Consider the following 24,158-nt stretch of genomic DNA (forward strand, 5'->3'; position numbering starts at 1 on the left):
TACTTTTCTGCCCTCTATTTCCTCAACTATAAAAATAGAGAATTGGAATAGATGGCCCCTAGAAATAATTCATCTCTAAATCTTTGATCAACCATCTATAAGTATGTATTAAAGTGATTACTATGTGCTAGGTGTTAAGTATAAAATGAATAAAAAAAATTGGAAGGAAAACATCCATGGGTAGATAATGTTTAGTTTCCAATGTTAATGTTTTAGGCTTTTTAATGTATTCCAAGTGCTTTAGGAACCATAAAATGCTATATTAACATGTTACTCTAACCCTCCCCTGGGACAGCCATCTTTTTTTTTTAATTCTGTGTCCCATATGACATCAAACCAAGTACTCACAGATACAGTTTCTCCCTGGAAAAGGGATAGGAGAGATTTTTCATCTTGTTGTTGCTGTGTTCTGGTACTCGGGGCTGTAAGGGGTAACTCATCTTCTGCAGAATATCATTGAACTTCTTTGCAATGGAGCCTTCTGATTTGATCTCGTACATCTAGAGAAGTCAAAGCCATAAGGGTGAAAAGAAAGCAAACAAAAGATACAGCAAAATGAGTCTTTTTTTCTGCTCCCAATCTCACAGAGTCAGGATGCCAGGGTGACGCATTTAGGGGAAAGGAAATAAAAAGAAGATGTTTTCTAAGGTGAGACATATCCTAACTCTTCCTACTGTCAAGTGCCTTTAAAAAGAGGTTTTGGATTGGGATATTAATGCACTATTGGTGGAGTTGTGAACTGATACAAACATTCTGGAGAGCAATTTGGAACTATTCCCAAAGGACTATGAAACTACCCTTTAATCCATCAATACTACTACTAGATCTATATTCCAAAAGAGATCATAAAAAAGGAAAAGGATACAAAAGTAAAAAATATGTATAGCAACTCTGTCAGTGGTGGCAAATAATTGGAAATTGAAGGGATGCTCATCAATTGGTGAGTGGCTGAACAAATTATGATACATGATTGTGATGGAATACTATTACACTATAAAAAAAAATAACGAATGGGATGCTTTCAAAAAAACCTAGAAAGATTAACATGAACTGATGCAAAGTAAAGTGAGCAGAACCAGGACACTGTACATAGTAATGGCAATATTGTACAATAATATAGTGCCATAATCAACTGTGAATTACTACTTAGCAATTCAATGATACAAAACAATTCCAAAGTACTTATGATAAAAAATGTTATTTCCAGAGGAAAAAAAATGATGGAATCAATCTAAAAACAAAATTAAAAAAAAAGAATTGATGGAATCTGAATACAAATCCATGCATATTTTAAGTTTCTTTTGTCCATTTTCTTTTTCTTTTTCTTTTTTAAAATCCTATTTCTGTCATAAAATTCCATAAATTAATATGTGACTGTTTAACATGTATCACATTGCTTGCCTTCTCAGGGAAGGGAAAGAGAAAAGAGACAAAAAGAGAGACACATAGAGACAGAGACAGAAACCGAGAAAGAGAATTTAGAACCCAAAATTTTAAAACAAACAAATCCTAAAAATTAATTTTACATGTAATTGGAAAAATATTTTAAAAGAAAGATACCTTGGCAATAGTTTATTCTCTTACCTATGGTAATACACAGAGAACACCAAAACAGTGACTCAGGTCCTCACAAAAAAACCTTTTAAAAATCCAATAATCATAAAATAATGGAATTTTCCAAGAAAGGGGGCTTTAGCAATCAACTAATAAGTGGTCCTCAAACTTTTTAAATAGGGGGCCAGTTCACTGTCCCTCAGACTGTTGGAGAGCCCGACTATAGTAAAAACAAAAACTCACACTCTGTCTCCGCCCCTCTGCCCATTTGCCATAACCTGGTGGGCCGCATAAACAGCCTCAGCAGGCTGCATCTAGCCCATGGGCTGCAGTTTGAGAACCCCTGAACTAAATCAATTCCCTCACTTAACAGATGAGGCAAAAAGACAAAAGTGATTTGCTGAAGGTCATGAAAATGGTTAATGAGAGAATCAAAATTCAATGTCAGGTCCTCTAACTCCAAATCCTGTATTCTTTCAACTGTCCATCCTGTCCAGCTTCCATTTCTATACTACTCTAAATGTTATAAACATTTCCCTAGCAAGTCTGTAAAGTAAAAAATGCATATCTTTCTGCTTCCCATTTTACAGATGTGGAGACAAAAAAAAAAAAATATTTTACCCATAACTAGATGGCTAATGAGTAACTGAAAAAGAATTTGAACACAGGTCTTCTACCTCAAAGCCCCCCCTTTTTTTTTTCACTATATCAAATCATTCCCATTTGACTCTGGGTTTTTGTGATCCTTCTAAGAGCCTCATATTAGCCTTCGTGATTAGATTTTCCTTTCTACCCTTGAATATTAACTATTACCCGAATCATGTCAGCTTCCTTACATTTTTATCATTCATCCTTCTCCTCTACATTAGATTATAATTTATTGCACATAGAAAGCACTAAATTAATGCTTATTGCTGATGCTATTAAAGTGCCATCTCTTGATTCCAGGAAGACAGAAAGGACTGGAAGTAATCTCACAAGTCCCATTTGTTCAACCATCTCTCCATGATAGCTCCTTATCAATGCTAGTGACTAGAAAAATATTTGTTTTTACACATAAACCCTCATCTTCAGAATCCAATTATCCATAACTTTCCTAGTAAGGACAATCCTTCCACAGAAACCAAACCCAGTCTTTCTCTATACCTATAAGATTCTATGTAAGATGTTCAACCTCAGAACTGCTTTTCCCCTCCAGTGGTCAATCCCATATTTAGCTTGGCTTCAATCTATTACTGGGCTCACATTCAAAACTTTCCCAGCCTGCTAGGACTTGCCAAAGCTCACACTCTGCCAACATGCTCTTTGTAAAACCAAGGTCATCTCCTCACAAATCTGGTCTGGCATTCAAGGCTCTCCACGGTCTGGCTCCAACTTCTATCCTGAGGCTTGTCTACTGCAACTCCCCTTCACACTGAAATTCCAGACAGACTGAGCTGTTCTTTGTCTCCTTCAGTCCTCTCCTGCCTTTTTGGAATCGATTCCTTCTGATCTCTGTCAAAGTCACTCTCTTCTTTTGAAGCACTAGAGAAAGATCTCAGTGGAAAATAGATACAAATGCGTCTGATATAACGTGGATGTTCCAAAAATGGTCTTTGTGTGATGCTATAAAATGTACTGATCCATTACTCCCCAAACGTATACACATGTATTGTCTCTGTAACCTAGAACCCATTTTGCAGGTTGCCTCTGTAATCTGAGTCCCTCAGTGAGGTTCTGTTTAGAGCCTTCCCTGCAGGTTCTTTCTTTGATTTTAGAATGAAGGGTTTGTTGACAATGTCCTGGTGGAATTTCTACTTCTCTGTCTTCTGATGCCTGGTGGTATTCAATATTAGGAATTTTCAGAGAGCAAATATTTCCTTCTATGACCAGAAATGCTTTCTTCACTTAATCACTAACACTAAACAGCTCACATCATTATAATTACAATCCTAGATTCCAAAGAAAAACCCCAAATCCTCAACCTCAACTTTCCTCAACCTCAGTTAGCAGATCCATATCCTCAGATGATCCTTCCTGTGTGTATCTCTAAAGTTTTAAGGTTACTCAAGCATTCAGCAGTGAGCCCTGGAGACAAGTGATCTGCTTCTGACCCCAAAATCCTCCTCCTTCCTTCTAAAAAAAAAAAAAAAAAAAAAAAAAAAAGCAGTAAGTGTAATTATACACATTATATGGGTGAAGAAAGTATAGTGCATTGGGATAGAAAGAGTTGTGATTAGGGGCATCTAGATGGTGGAGTAGATAGAGCACTGGCTCATAGGAGTTCAAATCCAGCCTCAAGATATTTAATGCCTACTAGCTGTGTGATCTTTGGCAAGTCTCTTAAGCCCAATGCCTCACAAAAAAGGGGGAAACAAACTAAAATAAGGGAGTAAGAAGCACCAAAGCCAGGAATAACAATAATTCATACTAAGAGAGTCAAAACAGCTTTATTTCCTACACATTCACACATATATGCATGTATGTACCATATATAAGATCTAATACTATGTGTATGTACACATAGTATTAGATCTTATATATGGTACACATAGTATATGTAATACATAAGATATTTATATTTATATATTACATTGATTATAATAGTAATGTATTGCATATTATGTGTTAATATATCATATGTTAATATATGCATATATGTACCCTTTCTACTTAAGGCACTATACTTTCTTCATCTGCATAATGTGTAGAGTTGCCTCTACATATAATATTAATTATAATAGTAATATATTACATATGATGTTAGTATATCATATATAAACATATATGTATATAATGAACATTGTAGATTAGTATAATGCATATTATATATTGTTTTGTGTATCATACACACATACACATTCTGGTATCATTTCCATTTAATAGATAAAGGACTTGAAAGTTAAGAAAATTAAAGGATTGGTCCAATGTCACATAACTATTTAGTCACAAAAGCCAAGATTCAAATCCAGGTCTCTTTTAACTCAAAATTCAATGTTTATGCCATTACTGAACCCTAGACAGAACTTAAATACCTCTCATCCAAGTCCCTATGTCCAAGACTAAGCCCAAAAGTTCGTTGTAAGTATTAAGCACTATGATCATTACAACATGAAAAAGTTTATAAATTCTAGAGACTGAGGACTTGGATTCAAATACCACTTTTGACGTGTCACAACTTCCTTGGGTCTCAGTTGCTTTTTCTATAAAACAAACTAAAGAACTTCAAAGGCTCCTTTTAGCTGTAGCTTTATAAGCTTAGAGCTTTTCAACCCTCCTACCGCAGACCACTCCCATTAGATACTGTCATGTTCCCAAAAGTGGTTTTTATTTTCTTTTAGATCTAAATACTGGTTCCGAATCATAATGATTCCCCAAAGCAAAGCCAATGAAAGACCTGCAAACAGGAAGCAGAAAGCCTCAGAAAATAGGAGATATTCTGAGACTAAAAGATATGATGGGGAGAAAAAGAAAACACTGGAGTCCAGGATCTCTGCCTAGATGTTAATGTAGATAGCTTCATGATGAAGAATCATAAATACAATTTTAAGGGTGTGATATAGACTCAGTTTTCTCCATGCGTACATTTTTGGCCACCATCAGAATCCAGATTTAAGCTAAGAGAGAATGGTATACAAAGCCGGTAACATTCAGACATAAAACTCAGCATTCAGTATTGCAAAGCAACCAATCAGAACCTACAAATGTGTAATCCAATTCTGATTCATTTTCCCCCAAATTCTTACCTGGGGAGGGGTGGCTTTTTTTCACTGACATTGGCTATGATGGATCTAGCTTACAATTTTTTTTTAAGTGGCCCAAGGACCTTGGAAAATAGAGTTTAAAAATAACCAGTAAGTATTTCTTTTGGTATAATGGAAAAGACTGGATTTGAGACAAAGAGATATGGGTTCAAATCTTGACTCTTCTATGCTATGTGACCAAAGGCAAATCACTTAAACTTTCTGAGCCTCACTTTACTATTCTATAAAGAGGACAATAATCATTATATTTAACTATCTTACATGTTTGTTGTGCTATTGCTGAAGTAAAAATATGAAAAGACATTAATATAAAATGGCCACTCAAGCACAGAATTCATCATAGAGAAAGAAAGTAGACATGGCATAACTTGGGAAGAGCTGACTTTAAAAAGTTCAGAGAAAAGATAAGTAGGAACCAAATCTTTATATATTGAAGGGCAAGGCAGAAGGATAAGAAGTATTCAAAGATGCTGATTTGAAAACAAAAAGTAATAATAATTCTGACAAGGAGAAAAGAGGAAAGTTGTCTGAAAAGATTACTCTAGATACATGGAGAATCCATTAGCAAATTCAGGTTTTTTAAAATACAAGCATAAAAGATGGAAGGAAGGGAAGCAAATGAGGATAAATACAAGTAAATAACACTGTTCAATGCAATCATTTTGTCAGGAACACTAGAGCCCTAAATAAGCTGGGATCTGAAGACAACAAAAATGGTTGTGGGGACTTTTTTAAGCTACATTAGAGGGAAGATCAAAGAAAGGAAAGAACTATGGATCCTGATAGATAGGATAATGATGTCAGATAAAATTCAAAAAGTTGGACTTCTGGCTTTTCTTTTCCAAAGAAAAGAAGCATTGGTCTAAAAAGGCTAGAACAAAAAATGATGGTTTCTTAGTGGAAATTCAAGATAAGTTAGGAGCAGATAGCAACTAGTTATCCTCAAAGGACTTGCACCCAGCTAAGGAAATCATACCCCAGGGTACTAAAGGAATTGTAAAGTATAATTATTGATCTGATGTCAATAATTTCTGAATTATTCTAGGAGTAGATGTAAAGTATTGGAGAAAGGCAAATTTCATGCATGGCAAGAGAATGGAGTCTAAAATATATTGGTGGGTAAAATTTATATATTCTGCTCCTGGTAACTTTCAAAAATATATTATCCCTAAAGAATCAACTAAGAAACTATTAGAAATAATCTACAGCTTTAGCAAAGTTGCAGGATACAAAATAAACCCACATAAATCATCAGTATTTTTATACATCACTAACAAAATCTAACAGCAAGGAGATACAAAGAGAAATCCCATTTAAAATAACTGTCAATAGTATAAAATATTTGGGAATCCACCTGCCAAGGGAAAATCAGGAACTATATAAGCAAAACTACAAAATGCTTTCCACAAAATAAAGTCAGATCTAAGCAATTGGAAAAATCTTGGATAGGTTGAGCAAATATAATAAAGATGACACTACTCCCTAAACTAATCTATTTATTTAATACTATACCAATCAGACTTCCAAGAAACTATTTTACTGAACTAGAAAAAATAACAACAAAATTCATCTGGAAGAACAAAAGGTCAAGAATTTCAAAGGAATTAATGAAGAGAAAACCAAATGAAGGGAGCCTAACTGTACCAAATCTAAAACTACATTATAAAGCAGCAGTCATCAAAGCCATTTGGTACTGGCTAAGAAATAGAGTAATTGATCAGAGGAACAGGTTAGGTTCACAGAACAAAATAGTCGATGACTATAGCAATCTGGTATTTGACAAACCTAAAGGCCCCAGCTTTTGGTATAAGAATTCACTATTTCACAAAAACTGCTGGGGAAATTGGAAACTAGTATACCAAAAAGTAGGCATAGACTCACACTAACACCGTATATCAAGAGAAGGTCAAAATGGGTTCATGATCTAGACATAAAGAATGATATAAACAGATTAGAAGAACATAGGGTAGTTTACCTCTCAGATTTGTAGAAGAGGAAGGAATTTGTGACCAAAGAAGAACTGGAGATCATTATTGAACACAAAATAGATAATTTTGATTATATTAAGTTAAAAAGTTTTTGTACAAACAAAACTAATGCAGATGAAATTACAAGGGAAGCAATAAACTGGGAAAACACTTTTATATCCAAAGGATCTGATAAAGGTCTCATTTCTAAAATATATAGAGAATTGACTCAAATTTATAATAGTTCATTCAAACTATTCTTCAATTAATAAGTGGTCAAAGGATATGAACAGACAATTTTAAGACAAAGAAATTAAAACTATATGTACTCACATGAAAAAGTGCTCCAAATCACTATTGAGCAGAGAAATGCAAATTTAGATTGTCAGAGTGGCTAAGATGACAGGAAAAGATAATTACAAATGTTGGAGGGAATGTGGGAAAACTGGGACACTGACACATTGTGGGTGGAACTGTGAATGAATCCAACCATTCTGGAGAGCAGTTTGGAACTCAAAAAGTTATCAAACTGTGCATACCCTTTGATCCAGTAGTGTTTCTACTGGGCTTATATCCCAAAGAGATCTTAAAGGAGGGAAAGGGACCCATATAAGCAAAAAATGCTTGTGGCAGCCCTTTTTGTAGTGACAAGAAACTGGAAACTGAATGGAAGCCTATCAATTGGAGAATGGCTGAATAAGTTATGGTATATGAATGTTATGTAATATTATTGTTCTATAAGAAATGACCATGAGGATGATTTCAGAGAGGCCTGGAGAGACTTACATGAACTGATGCTAAATGAAATGAGCAGAATCAGGAGATCATTATACATAGCAACAAGATTATACAATGATCAATTCTGATGGATGTGGCTCTCTTCAACAGTGAGAAGATTCAAACCAGTTCCCCTTGTTCAGTCATGAAAAGAGCCATCTACACCCAGAGAAAGAACTGTGGGAACTGAGTGTGGAGCACAATATATCATTCTCACTATCTCTGTTGTTATTTACTTCCATTTTGTTTTCTTTCTCAGTTTTTTCTTTTCCTTCCTTTTTGATCTCATTTTTTCTTATGCAGCATGATAATTGTATAAATGTGTATACATAAAAAGAATATATTAGAAAGGGATGGTTTTGTGTGCTTAAAAAAGATGCAGCATTGATTCATCAAGAAGAGGTCAAGCTGAAAAGCAGTACAGGTAGCAATCCAACTGAACTCTCCCAAAACTCCCCTCTAAATAACTTTAAAATAATTACTTGAATCAAATTTTGGAAGTAGCAGAGCCAATAAAAGATCAGAGTGAGACATTTTTTCAGCCTTAGACCAAGATACAAATTTAGAAGACAAGGATGTGAAAATAGTTATAACCAAAGCTGAAAGAATAATGCTAATTGGATACAAGACCAATAAGAATTCCTGGAAGAATTTTAAAAAAAGATTGATGGTAGAAGAAAAATGGGGGAAAGGAGTGAGAAATGATGTAAATTAAGAAAAGGAAATTAACAGCTTGGTAAGAGAAGCACACACACACACACACACACACACACACACACACACACACACACACTAAAAGAAAGGACTTGTTCAAAGAAGTATAAAAATTTACCAAAGAATCTAGAAAGACCAACCAGGCTAGTCAAATTAAATAAAGATGGAATCAAATATGAATAAGTATAAAGTCCAGTACCTTGGTTTCAATAATCTAGGTGACCATTCCTATCAAATAAAGGTAGAGGTTTTCATACATTATAAGTTCAGGGTATTTAAAATATGACATGTCTAGTGCTATTTCAGACCATATTTTTAAAAGGCATAGGGGAGATTATAATACAATTCTAGTAAGCCTTTAACTAGAGAATTAAAGACAATATTCCAGATAAGAACTAAAGGAAGGAATTAGGACTATTTATAATGGGAAAGAAAAAACTTTGGGAGAAGAGGAAAGGCATGAGATATATCCTCCAGGATTTGAAGCTTTATTGTGTAGAAAAAAAAAAAAAAGATTAGATTTGTTCTATTTGATAATAGAGAACAGAATCATGATCTTAAAGAAAACATCCTAATAAGAGTTGCCCGAAAGCAGAATAGACTATAATAGGGTAAAGTGGGTTCTATCTCGCTAGAAATCTTTAAGAAATTGGATCACCTAACTAGCTGTTGAAAGAATGTTTTTGGATAAATATGGAGGTCTTAACTTGGGATCCATATCAGGAATCACTGAACTCATATGGGAGAGGAATATATTTTTATTTTCACTACTCTCTAATTGAAATTTACCATTTCCCTCAATTATTTAAAGACATTATTCTGAGAAGAGGTCTCCAGACTTCATCAGACTTCCAAAAGAGATCAAGATGCAAAAAAAGTTAAGAACCCCAAACTACATGTTCTCTGAGCTCATTTTTATGTCTTAGATTTTTGAGGTGCTACATAAATGTGACATTTCACTACCCTTTCTAAGAGATACCAGAGAAGCATCTGGCCTTTAGGGAGATGATATATTAATGTATGGAGAGAAGTTTACATTCCAACAGAATGTCAACTTCTACAGGATAGGAATAGTTTTTCTTTGTTGTCTTTGTACCCCTGGGTCCCAGCACAATGCCTGGCTTGTAGTATAACACTTAATAAATGTTCATGCAACTGAAATGAATAACTAATATAGCAGGCAGTGTGTGATAAGTGGCAATTAAGTGGCAAATGATTGTATTTTCCAGGTCAAAAAATTGAAACACATGATTTGACAAAAGATGAATGATTTACAAAGCTTTATTTAAAAAAAAAAAATATGGAGGCAGCCAGGTGATTCAGTGGATAGAACATTGGGCCTGGAGTCAGGAAGACCTGAATTCAAAATATGACCTCAGATATTTACTATGTGATCCGAGGCAAGGCATTTAATATCTGCCTTAATCCATAGGAGAAGTAAATGGCAAATCATTCCAATATGTTGGCTAAGAAAATCTGAAGGACAGAATCCCAAAAAATTTATCGTAACTGAACTTTTTTTTTTTAAACTGAGACTCTATCTCTCAAAATCTGGAACATTGTAGATAGAAGTCATCAGCATTATAAGAATTTAGGATGAAGAAATTATGTACTATTGTGGTTAGGAACTCTTAGAGGAAGTATGAGATGTTGGTCATTTAAAAAGCATGAGTGGGTGAAGAGAGAAGGAATGAGGAAGGAATAAGAGGTCACTTCCAGCCTAATTCCTTCACCTTCCATACCCCCACCATTTACCAGGGACTTGAGCACTGCTCGCCTGGAGGGAAGCCACAGATCAATCCATCTTCTAGCCAGTCTAAAACTGATCTACACATGCTCGCTGGAAATCCCCTACCTATCCCAAATCTGGCCCAGAGGGTTTAGACAAAAATAGACCAAGCTTGGAAAGCACCGGAAGAAGTGGTCACCAGTCATGGTGATTCTCTCTGCAGCTGCTAGTGGGGCTGGCTTGGGGAGAGACAATGATCTTCCTTCTCTTTGCCTGCTGACCCTAAAGCAGTCCCTCAGAACCAAAGACTCTGGCGGAGATTTGCCTTTCCCAAACTTTAGCCATCATCCAGGGGCCAGAGTACTCCTGCACAGCAAGCTCCAGGAAAGCCTCCTCTTTCTTTTTTATTATTATTAATACAATCATCAGCAACAGCAGCATCATTATTACTGTTATTCTTGGCCATCAGAGAATTATGAACATCCCAAGAACAGTGAGACACATGTTTGCCAGCTGTTCCCCATTATGCCTTCCCTGGGTACATGATACGCCTTTCATGTGCTTAAAATCATAAATAATTTTTAAAGTATGTTGCTCTTATTTTTTTTTTAATTTTGGGATTCAAATGTGGTTCTAATAAAATCCTCCTTTGACCTCATTGTCACAGTCTAAGGATCTTACTGGGGTCCTTTTTCTTTCTTTTTTGCCCCTTGTGTCCCTAGGTCTCTCTACTCTGAAGGGGTGAATTCCGGAACCCATAACTACAAGTATCAGTGTGGTCTGAAAGCTGTTCCCTTTTCTTCTCTGCATTAAAAACATTTGCCTTCAAAAAGTACTGAGAAACAAGACAAGGATGGGGGATGGGGCTCTATAGATTAATACATTAAGCTCTCAATTATCCCTGAGTAAATTATCAGCAGCCACCTGAGAACTTTTTCCCCTAACAGCTGGATCTAAGCTGATTGCCACAACAGTTGAGTCAGAAAAGGGTCAAGATCAGGGAGGAAAAATATGTGAGTGTCCTTTTAGGATAAATTTTGTGCTTCTGGTTATATTTTCTTTTTAAAACAAATTTTTATCGATTTTTTTTTAAACATCAACAAATTTTTTTGCAGTTATCTCTCCCTTGTCTCAATCAATTAATAAGCATGCATTAAGCTCCTATGATATCCCAGGCAAAATGTTATATGCAGGAAATCCAAAAAGTAGCAAAAGTTAGTCCCTTCCCTGAAGGAGCTTAGAATCACTTTATGTAATTAATAATATTTCTAAAGACAAGAAGGAAAAAAAAAGGAAAGGAAAATCTGCAAAACTGCTCAATACATCACAAAAGTCTGCACATATGTGCAATTTATCATGCTCATGGACCTCCCACCTCTGCAAAGGGGTAGGGAATAGATGTCTTCTTGTACCTATTCTTTTAAGTCATGACTGTTCTTTATAATTTTGAAACATTCATTTTCATTTTGGTGTTTGGGTTTTTTTTTGTTTTTGTTTTTGTTTTTGATTGCTCTTCCTATTTACATTGTTGTAATCATTTTGTAGACTTTTTTTGGTTCTGTTTATTTCACTCTGCATTGGTTCATATAGATTTTTCTGTTTCTCTCTAATATTCATATTCATTTCTCACAGGACAATGATATTCTGTTACATTCCACACTTTGTTTAGCCATTCTTCAAACAATGGGTATTTGTTTCCTATTCTTTGCTATCAGGTACTATTATAAATATTTTGGTATACATAGAGTGTCAATGGACTCCTTTAAGTATAGAATCTCTGAGTCAAAGGATATGGGCATTTAGTTACATTACTTACATAATTCCAAATTGCTTGCAAAATGACTGTACAGATTCTCCACACTACCAAACATGAATTAATGGATTTATCTTCTCACAATTCCTCCAACATTATCTATTTCTATCTTTGCCAATGTATAGAATATGAGCTAAAATGTTAGGAATATTTTGATTTTCATTTCCCTTATTATTAATGATTTAGAGCATTCTTTTATGTGTCTGCAATTCTTTTGACAAATGTATTCCTATCTTTTACTTATCTCTTGGGAAATAGATTTTAGATACACATATATGATATGAAAGTGCTTATATACATGTCATATACATATGTTTATGAAGTATGATTTTTAACATAAGTATAACACTTTGTATTTATCAGTCGCCCTGAGGTCAGCGACTGCTTAAGTTTTATGTTTGAAATCCCAGACCCTAAGATGTATATAAGAAGCACTTAATAAAATTTCTAACTGAATTTAAGCCCACCAAATTTCCAGATCTTTTAGAATGTTGACTCATTCACCTAGTACTAGCTATCCTTCCCATATTTGTCATTTGCAAATTTGATAAGCATTCTTTCTTATATCTTTGTGTGAATTGATAAAATTTTTTAACAACACAAGAACAAATACAACTTCTTTTGTCATTCCATGACACTGATATAATAATGCCTACTCTTTGTGTCCAGTCATTCATCTAGTTCTGAAACCAACTGTACCATCAGCTTATCTCTTCATGTTGTCCATTCTAATGTCATATAAAAATGTTTTAAATCAAACATTTTCCTAGCTGTGTGACCCTGAGCAAGTCACTTAACCCCAATTGTGGAGGAGGAAGAGGAAGAAGAGGAAGAGAAGAAATAAGGCAAGTCTGATATACACTATTTTTTTTAATAAAAGCTTTTTTATTTTTCAAAATATAAACATAGATAATTTTCAACATTCACCTTTATAGAATCTTGTAGTCTAAATTTTTCCTCCCTTCCCCCTACCCTCTCCCCTAGATGGCAATTAATCCAATATATGTTAAACATATTCTTCTATACATATTTCCACAAATAATATTCCTTTTAATAAATCTATATTTTCTCTGTAGTCACCATTTGATGTTCATTATTAGATGTTCATCCATCTCCTTAACTATATATTCTAGAATTATGCCAAGAATTGAATTCAATCTTATGGACTCATAATTTATATTCTCTATTCTTTTCCCTTTCTTCAAATTCAGGCTGACATTTGACCTCAAAAAGGTCTGTTGTTCCTCCTCTGTTCTTCAGGATAATCCAAAGATCATTGGCAGAAGTTCAAAAATCAAATTCACCAGTTCTTTCAGTGGCCTGGGAGGCAGTTTGTCTGTGACTAATGATTTTAATTCAAAGTTGGTTAAGAAGATTGTCTCATTATCTCTTCATAAATAAAAAGATAAAAAATAATCATAAGATAAAAAATGTAGCTTCTTTCTACTAGTTATTTCTGTGCTTCTCAATCAAAGCATTATTTTCCTTGCCAGAGAAAACCCAACACAAAAAACAAATTAGTTGAATACTTCTGGCTTCATTCATTCTATTGCTTATTTCATTATATTGCCCAACCCAAGAATCACAGTCTATTAAATAACAATGTTTGTGATAAGGGTGCCGCCTGTAGTATTGTTAAATTTAGGTAAATGGAAGACAGTGTTGGTGATGAAGTGGTCATGAAATGCACAAGTCTTCAGTAGTAAGTGACTTTTGCTATTGCTATTTCCAATCCCAATCTCCCAAAGACTCCTTACATGTTTAGTAGTTGGAACCTACTCTAGCATTAAAGTCATCCAGAATTGTAAGTTTGTCTTCTTTTGGCACATTGATCATAAAGGTTTCCAGAGCTGCAAAATTTTTTCCTTTGACCTTATCAGGTCCATTGCCATGAGTGTGTCATTCAGTCATTTTGGTGGGCATACAAATTTGCATACTATGAAGAATTCACACAGGTCAAGCTCATATGGTGGTCAGATAAAAGCAATACAAGGATAATCTCAAGGTCTTTTAAGAACTTTAGAATTAATTGAATGACATATGAGATATTGGCACAGGACTGGCTAAGCATGGCATACCCTCATCAGACAAGATGCTGTGATCTATGAGAAAAACATAATTTAAGTACTTCAAGAGAAATATGAGATGCACAGAGTTAAGAATCCATCCCAAATGTTCAGACGGACTATTTGTGTCTGACCTGTGGCAGAGCATTCCAAGCTCCTATTGGTCTGATCAGCCACAGATGGACACACTGTAATTCTACTCTAAGGTTGGGTCCTCTTCAAGAGTGAAGGACAATAACTAACCAACTCCTTACATTATTTTTACAAGACCATGCCATCTTTTGTATTTTAAGTGACTATGGGAACAGAGGACAGATAGGTGGTAGAATGAATAAAGTATCACACATGGAATCAAGAAGACCCAAGTTCAAATATGGCCTCAATTACTTACTAGCTGTGTGATTCTGGGCAAGTCAGTTAACCCTATTTGTCTCAGTTTCCTTATTTATAAAATGAGCTGGAGAAGTATCCAGTATCTTTGCCAGAAAACCTCAAAAGGGGGTCATAAAGAGTCTGACTTAGCAACAACAAATAGTTAGGAAGTTTTGTTTTTCCCTACAGAAAACCTAATTTTGCATCCATGTATTATAACATGTCACTATACTAACTAGTTTTTATAGATAAACATATATGTATATATGTTTATCTATAAAAACTAACATGTTAACTATAACATGTTACTATTATAACAGGGCCATTACTAGTACTCAGATCTTTCCAAATCCTTTCTGTAACGAGCTGTCGTCTCTAGAAGCTGCCGGATCACTCTCTGGGAAGAGATCTGCTGTGTCTTCTACTCAAATCTCTCCGACAGATTCTTCTTCCTGTAACGAACCGTTGTCTCCAGGCAGTTGCTGTTAACTCTTGTCCAGAGAAGTGACTTCCCTTCCTGCAGGGAGCCCCGTCAAGCCTGATGCAATGCAGAGTCTTCTTCTATCTCTGGGAGTCCTCTCTTTTATTCTCCCAGAGAATGGGCGTGGGATAATGCAAGGGCTTCTGGGAAGAACCACCTCAGCCAATGAGCCTGCTCCTTCCATCAAGTCAACCTGAGTTCTCACCTTGTAATTGTCCAACCTGAATTCTCACCTTGTCACTATCCAGACAACCCGAGTTCTCACTTAGTAATCCTAACACCTTTCCCCTTTGTTCTCCTTTTGAGTCTCCTACTGCTCCCATTTGAGAGCCTCCATACTTGCAGGATTACTTATAGTAATCAAAGGATTTCAATACTCCTAGATAAGAAGGAATAAATTCTAAGGATATTGGAAGAAGAGGGCACCCATTATCTTGACTTTTCTCCTCTAAAATGTCATATTCATTCCCAACCCTGAATTCCTATTTATGATAAAATGTCTTTTTCCCTTTCCCCACCCACATCTTCTCCATCCTTCAGGACCCAGCTCAAGTGTTAGCTCTTTCAGGAAGCCTTCCCTGACCATATAATCTTTTCCTACTCTGAATTCTCATCACACTTATAAAGTCTACATCCATAGGTCCTTTATTATGCTCTAATTATTCTGTGTGGATTTCATCTTCTACAAAGATTGCAAACTTCTTGAAGGCAAAAAGTGTATTTTATCTTTTTGCATATCTATCTAGCATACCTATCAATATAGTACTGAACACACAGTAGGTACTCAAGTACTTAAGGTATTGACTTTAATCTGTTTTGTCCCCTTAAGCTTTCCAGGGAGACAAAATAACAGCAAAATACTGGCTGAAGGGCTCTGTTCCCTTCTGGCATAACAGTAGCCCATGTCTATCTTAGGGATTTTGTCTCTGGAAAGCTTGAGAATTACATTTAGAATTAATCCTTTACATTTATATTATACTTTACTGTTTGCAGACAATTTTCAAATCTATTCTAACAATGACAATAATAATAGCAAATATTTATATAGCACCTACACTGTTCCAAGCACTGTGCTTTTTAAAAATATTTGTGCATTTTAAAAATATTTTCTCAGCCAATTCTTACAACAATCTTGGCAGGTGGGTGCTATTATTAATCTCATTTTACAGATGAGAAAACAAAAACATATAGAGGTTATAACTTACCTAGACTCACTTGGATAGTATCTGGGGCATGATTTAAATTCATGTATTCATGATTCTGATGTGATTCAGGAGTGCAATTTCAGAACCAAATGTTGAGCTTCATGTATGCACCAAATATTTGAGTTTAGCCATGTGAAGAATTCACAGTGGCTATTGTTTTAGGCAAAAGTTGGGTTTATTTAGAAGAAGAGGTTGTAAACAAAATGAATGGACACATAGACACTAGAAAATATGAAATAAAGTTGGGAGAACCCATAGCAAGGAAAGGGGTTTTAATAATTAATGATAGAAAAAAACTAATTCCCTAGTGGATCTCCAATTAACTAGGAAAAAGGAAATACCCCATGAGGTTGGAATATGCCCTTAGCTGGCAGACTAAATCCTAAAAGGCATTTAACACCTTAAAAGAGTTAATTAGCAATAAGAAGACACCATGGGATACAGGGAAGGGAAAAGGAGAAAAATATAGGAGGCAGAGTGCCATGGCGGGCTATAAACCCAAAAGAAATTCAGCAAAGATGGCATGAGCCATGGACAGATTTATAAAGGAAATTTGATGTCAGAGATTTGATGTAACTCAGATTACTGACTGGATATAGCAAGTTGGAGCTACTCATGATTTTTTCAGAGCACTATAAAGTTAAAGTCCCTATCAGTGCCCTTCCCTGCTTGCCTCAAAGCCTAATGCCATCAATACTTCAGTCTTTCTCTGTTAATCCCACCTCAGGACTTCATCAATTTCCCACTCGCTGCTGTGTGCACTATGGTACTACTTGGCTTCTTCATGAGATAGTCAAGAATAGCTATCCCTATTTTAAAGATGAGGAACCTGAGGCTCAGAGAGATGTGAAGTGACACAGGTAGGAGATTTGTATTTAGGGCTTTTGATTACAAGACCAGTGTTCCTGTTACTTTATCACATTGTACTTAGAGTTGAGCAGTCCGGAATATGATAAATCAGGTCATAGGCTGATAGATCTTGGGCTGGTATCTGGTTCAATATCCTCATTTTATAGATGAAGGAATTAAACACAAGGAAATTTAAATGATTTGTTCAAAATCACATAATTAGTATCTGAGGGAGCATTTGAACTCAGATTTTGAAGTCAGAAATATTCATCTTCAAGGATTCAAATCTGATCTCCAATACTTGTACCAGCTGTGTGACCCTAAGCAAGTCATTTAATCCTGTTTGCCTCAGTTTTCTCATCTACAAAATGAACTGGAGAAGAAAATAGCAAGCCACTCTAGTATCTGCCAAGAAAACCCCAAATGGAGTAACAGAGTCAGACAAGACTAAAAAATAAACAATAACATCTGACTCTGGAGTATTCATTCCATTTCACCACACTGGCATAACTATAGGATCATATTGGGATACCATGCCCATGGGGATTAAAGAAAAAAAAAAAAAACTCGCCAGGTCCTGGTGGGTGAACACGCTCCAACTTTTAGAAATCAAATTCTTCTTTCCCTTAAGTTCTAAGTAGCATTTATTTTTTAAAAGAGTCAAAACAGAATCACATGCACATAAGCATGCAAAGTTACTTCATGCTCAATTATACTGCTTTTAACAATTATGTTCAGTCACAGTGTTTTTAACTTTCAGTGCCTACCAGCTAAAAGAGACATATTTATAGAATAACAAAATCTCAATAATTAGAAGGAATCTAAGAGACTTTCTAATCCAACCTAACCAAAAAATCTCTTCTATATCCCCAACAAAAAGCCCTGCTGCTTCTACTTGAAGATTTCTCATGTAGAGAAAACTACAATTCCCCAAGGCAGCCCACTGCACTTTTAAACAAATCCAATCAATTTTCCTATAGCTTCCACCCATTTTTCTGTTTCTGCAGATAGTACTTGTTCTCCTGCTCTTAAAATCTAGAGAGATGGGGTCTTCTGAATCTCACTCAGGCCACTTCTAGAGTTTGTAAAAACCAAGGTTAGAATTCTGGGATAGAATACCAAACTCCACCTACCTATCTTTTATTTTCTTTTATTTGTACTTTGAAGTTTTATTGATGCATTTGTTTCTTAACCAGAAACATTTATCAATACTATCTTCATCCTTTGTTGAAACCCTTCCACAAAGAAATACAGTAAAGTAAAACCAGTGAACATGGGATTCACAAGGTATACAAAAATTTGTACCCAATCTCTTTCCTCTCAGTAGAGAAATTAGGTACAAATTTTGCATACTATCTACTATCTTTGCTCTGAATTTATTCATATGAATTTTCCTTTCTTTTTTTGCTTCTACAAAAAGTTTGCTATGAATATTTTGGGACATTTGGGATGTTTCTTTCTGTCTTTAATCTCATTGGAACACATCTCCCATGGTGGAATTAACTAGGTCAAATACTATGTGGTTACTTTTTTCAAATCATTGCAAATTATTCTTCAGAACCATTGGACCAATTCATAGCTGCAGGAACAGTGTGCCTGTATTCTCACAATCCAACACTACTGTTGTCTTTTATCATCTTTGCCAATTTGATGGATGTGAGTTGAAATCTGAGTTGTTTTCATTTCCAATCCTCTTATTAGGGATTTGGAGAAATGTTTCATATGTTTATGGTTAGCAATTCTTTTGAAAACCAATTTTTTATAGAGCCTTTTGGTTATGAAGAAATCTCATATCCTTGAGACCCTTTCTTATATCTCTTAAATAATGATTTTTAAAATATATTTGGAGAAATAGTTTTCCATTCAGTTTCTCTTTTTAAAATGTTCATTTTTATTAATATACAATGATAAGGAAATTAAAATGAATTTGAGGGTACCATCTCCCATCTAACAAATTAGACAAAATAATTAAAAGCAACGAAACTCAATGCTGCTCATTTATGGAGGAACAAATTCTCTTATTTTGTAGATGAAGTTATTGAAGGACAAGTGACTTACCAAGGTCTCTCACCTATTAGAAGTAGCTAGGTGGCTTAGTGAATAGCACCACCAGGCTTTTGGAGCCTGGAGTCCAGAATACTTGAATTAAAATCATTTACTAGTTGTGTAACCCTAATCAAGTAAGTCACTTCATTTCTATATACCTCAGTTTACTCAATTACAAAATAAAGCTAATAATAGCAACTACCTTACAAGATTGTTGTGAGGGTCAAATAGGATAATATTTGTAAAGCACTTATTAGTGTCTACCACATAATAATCAATTAATAATGTTTATCTTCTTCTTTATTTTTGTTATACCACCCCTCATTTATTGGTTAGTAAATTTGCAAACTTCTTGCAGGGTAATTCACAGTAAAAGGTACAAAAATAATAATATACTTTGAACCAAAAATACTTTGAAAATGTTACCAATTTTTTTTTTTTTTAAGTCGGCTGGTCAAAGATTTTTTTATTGTATCTTTAGCTATAAATCTAAAACAAACAGATAATTTTGGAATTCTTAAGAACTCTAGCTAGCCCAACTTGGGCTCATAAGTCACCTTGCTGCTAAGGCCTCAATTTACTTTTCTATAAGGTAAGTGGCTATATTATAACTGTTCTTGCAGTTATGAATTGGTCCAATGGTTTGGAAGAATAATTTGCAATGACTTGAAAAAAGTGACCAAATTGCACATTGTAATTGACCTAGTAATTCCACCATGGGGCATGTGTTCCAATGAGTTTAGAAACATTTTGACCAGTCAAAGATAAATTAGATTTTTTTTTTTCCCCCTGAGGCTGGGGTTAAGTGACTTGCCCAGGATCACACAGCTAGGAAGTGTTAAGTGTCTGAGACCACATTTGAACTCGGGTCATCCTGAATTCAAGGTTGGTACTCTATCCACTGCGCCACCTAGCTGCCCCTAAATTAGATTATATCAAAGATTGTTTCCAAACCTAATGTTCTATAATTCCAGGTCAATACCTTGATAAAACTCTGAAGTATATGAAATTTTTCTTTAGTATGTTCAGCTTCCCCTCTTATTTCTTGCACAATAAACTCTAATCTAGTTCTCCCTATAATAATGGGAAAATTGCTGAATTTCCAGTCAGAGAAGTTAAATTTGTATCTTAGCTTTATCCCTTACAAAAATCCCTTTTGACTTTTTGCAAAGTACTTAATCTCTTTAATTCCTCCTTTTGTCAAATAAAAGGATAAGATTAGGTGACTTTTAACAATCCTTTCTGCTCTAACTGGATGTTCTTATAATCTTATTCCCTATTCTCAAAAAAGGATGTAGACCTGAAGTTGTCATTCACTTTCAATTCTTAATCTAGTTGCCTTGATTTTATTAGTACACCTGCACTGAAAGAACTGAATTCAAATCCTATCTTAGACTACTTAGTAGTTGTATGATCTGGGCAAGTCATTTCACTTCTCTAAGCCTCAGTTTCCTCATCTATAAAAAGGGGATAATAAAAACACTAACACCACAGAGTTGTTGTAAGGATCACATGAGATAAAATGTGTACAATGCTTTTCAAATCTTAAAACATTATATAAATACTAGCTATTATTGTAATTGTGTACCCTGTGATCTATCTCTTTTTGATTATGAATTCTACAAAGGTCTGAAAGATCTCTGTTTAAATAATGTATCTTTTTATTTCATTTTTCCATTTGAAATTATGCCTTCACCCTTAAAAAGTCTTTTCAGAGAAGCCTAATTGTTAATGCGCTCTTTTTTCAAATTATTTTCTCTTTATATATTGTCTACCTTGATAGGTATAAACTTTTTGAGGGCAGAACCTACTTTCATTTTTATCATTATATCCTAATACCTAGGATCATGTATTGTTTGTTCATTGAATTAATTGAACTAACAAATAATTTATAAATAATGACAAACTTGTTAAATATCACCATAGCAGTATATTATGTGCTTCAACCTTGATACCAAAAGCAAATATAAAGCAAGGATTTGTAAGACATATATTTATATTTTTACATCTGAGTATAGAGATATGTAAATATTATCATCTCTATATAAATGTATATGTGCATGTATGCATAGATGTATGCATGTAGCTGTTTTTCAGTCATTTCAACTCTCTGTGACCCCATGTAGGGTTTTCCTGGAAAAGATACTAGAGGGGCTTACCATTTTCTTCTCTAGCTCATTTTACAGATGAGAAAATTGAGGCAAAGAAGAATAAGTGACTTGCCTAGGATCACACAGATTTGAGCACAGTAAAATGAATCTTCCTAACTTCAGAGCTGGGGCTCTGTACATATGTATATATATATATATATATATATATATATATATATATATATATATATATATATATATATATATATATATATATATATATTTCAATAAATCCAGTTACACATTCTCTTTCCTTTTAGCTTATTAAAAATATGTCCCCCATAATAATGAGAAATGGCTTGTAGTATAAAAATAAACATGAATAAATAAATATTTTTAAATTTTTCAAGAATACTAACCAAAACAACTCTGAGGTTTCACCTTACATGCAGGATATTGTTAGGTAACAGAAAATAGGAATAGTCTATGTTGGAGAGGTTGTAGAAAGACCAGACACTCTATTAATATAATGCTACTATAATTGTGAATTGCCTTAAAGATTCTGGAAAGCAATTAGGAATTATGCTAAGTAATCAATAAAATGTCTATATCCTTTCTTTTGCAGATACCTTTGTTAGGTACATAAAAGCCACACTTGTCAAAAATACAGAGAAAATCCCAAATACACAAAAATCTTTATATCAGCATTTTTTTTAATGGATCAATGAACTAGAAACAAACATCCCTTTGTTTTTAGTTTAGAAAGAATGACTAAACAAAATGATATGTTAATATAATGGAAAACTACTGTACTGTAAGGTATGATGAATACCTTCCTTTTCCCTTTTTGACCACTTTTCCTCTCCCTTACGCTTGACAAACTTAACTTGACTTTTCGGGAAAAACCATTAAAGAAAACCAAAAAAGAGAACCCAAAACATTCTGCATTCTTTCCATCCTATTTAAATAGCAGTCAGAATGCATGCACCCATAAAACTTTTAAAGATATAAAACACAGTCTGCGCCCCCTTCACTGATTCTCCATTAAAAACAAATGTTTGGGATTGGCTGTAGTAGGACAACAAGGGAAAGACTCCCAGTTAAAGCCATCATTGTATGAATAGAAAAATTATTTGTTTTGTTGAAAAAGTTGATAATAATGAAAACTAATCCCTTGAGAAAGAGGCACTGAGAGGAGTGAATAGACACCATTTAAGGAGCATACTTAAGAATTTTGCCTCATTATTCCCCATTCAGGGAACTTCCTAGATTTCATAATTTCCTGAAGATGAAATCAACTGTAAAATGAAATCAACTCTGAATTCACACTTCTTCAAGTAATTTCCCACCAAGACTGAAGGATTTTCCCTTGGAGGGTACCATCCTACATCTCACTCCCAGCTTCTCCCATTAGATTGTAAGCTCCTTGAGAGGGCCACCTCCAATCATGTTGACTTATGTTTTGCCACTGGACTCTGATGACTTTGTCAGAAATAGTGGGACATGACTTTGCACAGCTCTGCCTCACTTCAGTCTAATTCACTTGCAAGGCAAGATATCATCCTCTTGATGTCATTGATCCACTTCAGGAATGAACTTGAGAGCAGGAATTGTCTTTTGCCTATCTTTGTTTCCCAGTGCCTTGTAAGTGCCTGGTACATAGTAGCTGTTAGATGACTGTTTATTGACTATTCATTAACTAGATAGCAGTGTCAAAAGCAAGAATCCACATGTTCTTTATCCTTCATAAAAAGGAGGAATTTCTTTTTACTTATGTTAATTTTTGGTGACCAGAGAGGTTTCACTTAGCATTTTAAAGACTTAAAAGACCTAAATCATCTACACTAAGCCTATCATTTTACAGATGAAGATATGAAGAGAGATAACTTACACAAATTAACACAGTTAGGAATAAGTACACAGGTCTTCTTATATCCAAGTCAGAACATTTCCACTGAACTGGTTATGTGATCCAAAATGTACAGTCAATAAACATTTGTGAAAGAGAAGCTGGGAAGGAGGGAAGTGTAAGATAAAAATGTTAACTCCTTTCAGACTTTGATGTAATATATACATTTTATGCTGAAATTCCTAATATCTCAAATCCAGGCTCATATTGAGAGACATATAGATCTCATAGGAATTGGGGGTAGCACTAATATCGGATGGAGCTACAAAACTTTAAAAATAAACTTTAAATTTTATCTTGACATAAAATTTGGATCTGCTTATAAAAATGCCACTATATGTCCATCAACTCATGGATTTAACCAAGGCAAAAGATCTTAGAATATCCTCAGGAATCAAAGTTTAAGCAGATAAAACATGGATTTACTAAGCAGCTCTTTTCTACTTTTGACACTTGTTTTCGATGTAGGATATGTATGTGTTAGGATATGCTAACCCTTCCATGCATTCAGCAAGAATTTCCCATTCCCTTCTGAGTACATTCAGTCAGTCAGTTGCTTCCAACTCTTTGTGATCCTATGGACTATATTATCTGTGGGTTTTCTTGGCAAAGATAATGGAAAGGTTTTCTATAAAGTGACTTGCCAAGGGTCACACAGCTAGTAATTGTCTGAGGCCCTATTTGAACTCAGATTTTCCTAACTCTATGCCTGGTAGCCCATCCACTGTGCCACTTAGCTGAAGGGAGCATTATCAACATGTATACAGAGTAAGGCATCAGACACTCATCATGGGCAAAGCTGGAATTAGAACTCACTTGTTATTGCCATTCCATTTGACTCCC

The 24,158-nt window shown here is 34.7% G+C and overlaps 1 protein-coding gene across 2 annotated transcripts in view; it reads right to left on the reverse strand.

Moving 5' to 3' along the window:
* ANO2 (anoctamin 2) overlaps window positions 1-24,158 on the reverse strand; it is a 531,090-nt gene that overhangs the window by 358,070 nt on the left and 148,862 nt on the right. For both annotated transcript variants that reach the window (XM_074269016.1, XM_074269017.1), the window contains one exon: window positions 349-500. In XM_074269016.1, coding sequence (XP_074125117.1) covers window positions 349-500 — 152 coding nt within the window. The remainder of the gene's footprint in view (window positions 1-348; window positions 501-24,158) is intronic.

The sequence above is a fragment of the Sminthopsis crassicaudata genome, chromosome 5 (assembly GCF_048593235.1).
Source record: "Sminthopsis crassicaudata isolate SCR6 chromosome 5, ASM4859323v1, whole genome shotgun sequence".
Taxonomy (NCBI): Eukaryota; Metazoa; Chordata; class Mammalia; order Dasyuromorphia; family Dasyuridae; genus Sminthopsis; species Sminthopsis crassicaudata.